This window comes from Myotis brandtii, unplaced genomic scaffold (assembly GCF_000412655.1).
Source record: "Myotis brandtii unplaced genomic scaffold, ASM41265v1 scaffold898, whole genome shotgun sequence".
NCBI lineage: Eukaryota > Metazoa > Chordata > Mammalia > Chiroptera > Vespertilionidae > Myotis > Myotis brandtii.
The window spans coordinates 70,038-75,356 of NW_005371683.1; the positions used below are offsets into that span (position 1 = coordinate 70,038).

The window sequence follows — 5,319 nt, forward strand, 5'->3', positions numbered from 1 at the left end:
TTTAATATATTATTAAAATCTTTAAGGTCAAGAGATGAAGCAAAATCTTGTCTTTATTGAGCAAAATATAATTGGGTAGAACAAGGGGAACTTGGTATTGACCCTACACATAGGAGAGTCTTTTTATTTTTAAATCCTCACCTGAGGATATGTTTTTATTGATTTGAGAGCGAGAGAAAGAGAGAGAAAGATTGAAAGAGAGAGCGAGAAAGAGAGAAACATCAATGTGTGAGAGAAACATCAATTGATTGCCTCCTATACACACCCTGACCGGAGTGGAACCTGAAACCTAGATATATGCCTTGACTGGGAATTCAACCTGCAACTTTTTTGGTGTACAGGGCAATGCTCCAACCAACTGAGCCACCCAGCTGTGGCAGGAGACTCATGTTTTAATCAGCTTATTACTTCTGAGTCTTTCAACATAATTTATTTAAGTATGTGTTTGGAGAGTTTAAGGAGTCTTAAACTGTTTACCCCATGTGATGTTGCTCCCAACTTTCCCCTCATTCTTTCACTGCTCTGATCTGTCACTTCCATAACATTTCTTTGTTTATTGTTTTTCCTGACCATCTCCCCACTGGGGTAAAAATAACAAGGGGACAGGGCATTAACTTATCTTGTACACTGCTATAACTCCAGTGCTTAGGAAAATACCAAGCACATAGTATGTCCTCAATAAATAGTTGTTCCAATGAATGCATGTTTCATATTTACATATTAGCCAGTAGAGTGATTACATCCTGATATTAGAAAAAGAAAAGAAAAGAAAGAATTAGGAAAGGAAGGAAAGAAGAAAGGAAGAAAATTGTCAAAGCTTCACATTATTTAATCTCTCCTGATCTAGAGGCCAACTACTGCAGGATATATCACCTAGAACGAAGAATTCAAAATAACAGAGACAGCGAAAATGGTTCCCAAAACACATGATGTACAATAAGGTGCATCACAACAAATTGATCACGAATAAATACTATTTAAAAAAGCAACTATATCTCACTAATTCAGATTTGAAAATAGAAGAACCCTATTGGGGTTGCCATAAGTCAAAATACTAAATAGGTTAAGGGAGGAATTGTCCTAAAGTGTTATTCCTTCTACTCACGTTCACACACAGGGACACTGCTATTCCAGAGGCTCTCCATTCCAACCAAGACACAATGGCTGGCAGAGCTGCCCTGTAGATGGAATCTAAAGAAGAAAATGGTAGTGCATAGGTGAGCTGTTTCAGTTGGCAAAACTCTGAGGCCCGGCTGAAAACCTTAGCATTCGAAACCAACAGGTGGCAGAAGCTTGGAGGCCATATTGATCTAGACCAGCGGTTCTCAACCTGTGGATCGTGACCCCTTTGGGGGTCGAACGACCCTTTCACAGGGGTTGCCTAAGACCATCGGAAAACACACATATAATTACGTATTGTTTTTGTGATTAATCACTATGTTTTAATTATGTTCAATTTGTAACAAAGAAAATACATCCTGCATATCAGATATTTACATTATGATTCATAACAGTAGCAAAATTACAGTGATGAAGTAGCAACGAAAATAATTTCATGGTTGGGGGTCACCACAACATGAGGAACTGTATTAAAGGGTCGCGGCATTAGGAAGGTTGAGAACCACTGATCTGGACAAATCACAGCCTCCAGTTAGGGAGGACAGTTAGTTGGTCACATAACACATAGTTCCAGGCTGAATTGAAGAAGGCAGTCAGAGCATAGCCACCATCTCCTTGATCCTGGACCCAGATTCTGAGAAGTTAATCTCTAGCTGATCATCTCAGGATAAACCTGATAAGTACTCGTCATATGGGAAACCCAGTCTTCTAATGCAACAGACTCCTAATTCTCCTAATTCTGATACTGGAACAGTGAGTAAAACAGTTCCCAGGTTGGATGGAAAAAGCAGAGAGTAACTGGAGAGAGCACAAAGATTGTCCTTTTGTCTCTATGGCTGTGATGGCTGTGAAGAAGGCACGTTGGGCTATTGAGTAAGTTTGAATACTCTAGGCCCTCTAGGGGAAGGGAACGGAGATCAGAAATGACTTTTGTATGCGATCATCCAGAATGGTCAATGTATGTGGGACCCCGATGGCTCCTAAATCTTATTGGGTGCTGTCATTGGGTGCCTGCCAGGATTCTTTGAAACAGTCTAAGGCAGTGGTTCTCAATCTTCCTAGTGCCGCGACCCTTTAATACAGTTCCTCATGTTGTGGTGACCCCCAATTTCATTGTTACAAATTGAATATAATTAAAGCATAGTGATTAATCATAAAAACAATATGTAATTATATATGTGCTTTCCGATGGTCTTGGGTGCCCCCTGTGAAAGGGTTGTCGACCCCCAAAGGGGTCGCGACCCACAGGTTGAGAACCACTGGACTAAGGTCAGGTCCTTCTTTGCTCACACTGGATCCTTCCCATGCAGAGATGAGCACACTGGGAAGAGCACCAGCCTCACATGAACAATGTCGTTACCTAAAACATTCACCAGCCTCCGCGATCCCACTTCAGAGCCCTAAGCACATGACTAACCAGAAGATATGTGATTAGATTAAAATACCCATTCTTGTCGTTACCTAAAAATTCACCAGCCTCCGCGATCCCACTTCAGAGCCCTAAGCACATGACTAACCAGAAGATATGTGATTAGATTAAAATACCCATTCTTCTGCTTTTACTCTTATGCCAAATTTTCCTTTTGATGGTTAAAAAATGACTTAAATAATTCTAAATCATCTTAATTCTTTTTAATAAGCTTTTTGTTACATATCAAACTTTCCTTGGGACTCTCCAAATTCTTCTTCTTTTTCTCTGCTTGGAAAGTATTATTTTTTTTCAATCAATGCATCACATATATATTCATAACCAGTCATTGTATTTGTCTTTATACCAGCCATTTCATATATGTCCTAATTTTTCCTTCATACCTCATGCTATTTTTTCCACCTGTTCCTTACTCTTACTTTTCTTACACACTTACAAGATGTAATCCTCTGAATTCATTTTTTAGCCACACCAAGCCTTCCCTTTCTGTTAACTTCTTACTCCAATTTTAGTGTCCAGGGGGCCAGGCAAGCTCATACTCACCCCTCATCACAAAGGAAGGACACTTTTGCTCCAAGCTGGAAGTTAAGTGGAAAGAGCACACGGCCATTAGGAAGTTGGTCCTTGAAGGCAGCACATGATTTCACTACAGAAAAATAAATGAGGAGTAAGACCGCCATGTGAGGTGCAAAGACATTCATCTGCAGAAAGGATGAGAGTGAGTGTAGGCACCTGCGCATGTGGGGGCGGCCGGGCTCCAGTCTCCCCGGGGCGAACAGCGCAGAGAGGCGGCCCCTCTGAGGTCATAGCCAGGCTCACAGCTGTAGAGCACCTCCTGCCCAGGGGAAAAGCTGTCCTTGTCGCTGGGGCTGTGCTGGCCATGCAGGATTTCTGGGGGCCGCTGACAAACTGGGGGAAGAACAGGCACAGCGTTCCTGTCAGTTATGGGGGAATATTCTTTGCTAAATCTTAACTCATCCACGGAGTCAGAAACTCATAGGTAGAGGGGTCCCGGTCTAACAAAGGGTCTCACACACATGCATTCTATTCCTGGCACGTGATTTGGACAATTTCTTTAACCTCTGAAAGACCAAGCTAACTGCACTGTCAGATGGATAAGAGAATAGCACTATTTCTGAGGAGGATTGTACAGAGACGATGAGATAAAGCACAGAGAGTGCTCATTACACAGCTGACCAGAAGGCTCCCATCCTTTTTCTAACTAACTGAGAGCTGGTGCTTTGCCCTGAGAATTACTCAGTAGGAGTCTCCCCAATGTCCCCTTCCCTGATGAATTAGGCTCTTGCTTTTCAGGATGAAGGCACACTCACTGGAGTGAGGGCACCCACACACCTTCTTCCTTTCATGCTTCATGCTTCACCCCTAGAAAATGTACTCACACTGCTCACCACACATCTCCCTCCCAGAACAAACACTAATCTGGGGGGCCTCCCACAGCTCCTGTCACCTGCAGGCCCCCTCGAAGCTTTAGTCAGACTCACCTGGGGAGCAGCTGGGCAACTCGGGCTCCCATCTGTTTTGGGCCTGGCAGCGCACACTGGAGGGGCCTTTCATGACAAAGCCAGGCTGACACCTAAACCTCACGATGTCATTCAAGGAGAACAAGCTTCTGTTCTCAGACTCCCTTATTCCATTTTCAACGTGCGGAGGCGTGCATTTATTAGGTACGATGCACTGAGGGGCAGGGCCGCTCCAGAGGCCCACTTGATCTTTGCTGGTGCAATATATTGACTTCTCGCCCACGAGTTCAAACTTTTCCCTTCCTTTTCTGTCACTGCAGTGATAGGTCACCACTATTCCGTATGGAAAATCGTCTCCGCTGTTGCCAAGGAAATATCCGTTGGTGATGGTTGGTGGTGGCTTACATTGAATAACTGGGAAAAGGAAAAACCATTTAAATGATAGTGAATTGAAATAACTACTGAGAGCAAACCAATGTCACTAAACTGTTAGTATTTTTACACTGGTTATTTGCTTTTAATATTTGCTAACAGGTAGATTAGGTTTTCCAAAGTAGGTGGTCATAATAAAAAGCATAATTCTGCTTTTTCTACTTAGATTATTTCCTATGAACATATCCATATAGTAATACAATTCACATTTTTTCATTACAAATAACTCTTTGATTATATTATATCATAGTTTACACAGTTTCCCCCCTACTCTTTTCCAACTGCCTTCTTAATTTTTTATTTTTGTTATAAATGAGACTAGTATAGCTTTAAAAAAATAAAATCAAAATACCCTTAATAATAAAAAAAGTATAAGGAGAAAAAGCTAAAGGAGTTAATCACCACCAAACCAGTATTACATGAAATGTTGAAGGGTTTTCTTTAAGAAGAAGAAGAGGGAAAAGAAAAAAGATAAAACATATGAACAATAAAATGGCAACAAATACATATCTATCAACAGTTGAATCTAAAAATAAAAATAAACGAACAAACTAAAAAAGCAATCCCATTTACCATCGCACCAAAAAAATTAAGATACCTAGGAATAAACTTAACTAAAGGGTTAAAAGACCTGTACTCAGAAAACTACAGGACTCTGAAAAAAGAGTTTGAGGAAGACATAAACAGATAGAAGAACATACCGTGTTCACTGGTAGAATCAACATCATTAAAATGTCCATACTACCCAAAGCAATCTACACATTCAATGCACTCCCCATTAAAATACCAATGGCATATTTCACAAACTTAGAACCAACTCGCCAAAAATTCATCTGGAATAAAAAAAAAAAAAAAACC

At 40.9% G+C, this 5,319-nt stretch overlaps 1 protein-coding gene across 1 annotated transcript in view; it reads right to left on the minus strand.

Annotated features, from left to right (window-relative positions):
* Positions 1–5,319, minus strand: part of CR1 (complement component (3b/4b) receptor 1 (Knops blood group)) — a 66,629-nt gene that overhangs the window by 44,331 nt on the left and 16,979 nt on the right. Inside the window, exons 6-9 of the mRNA XM_014532571.1 lie at positions 4,051–4,443; positions 3,281–3,457; positions 3,092–3,194; positions 1,106–1,191 (exon numbers count right to left, since the gene is read on the minus strand). Coding sequence (XP_014388057.1) covers positions 1,106–1,191; positions 3,092–3,194; positions 3,281–3,457; positions 4,051–4,443 — 759 coding nt within the window. The remainder of the gene's footprint in view (positions 1–1,105; positions 1,192–3,091; positions 3,195–3,280; positions 3,458–4,050; positions 4,444–5,319) is intronic.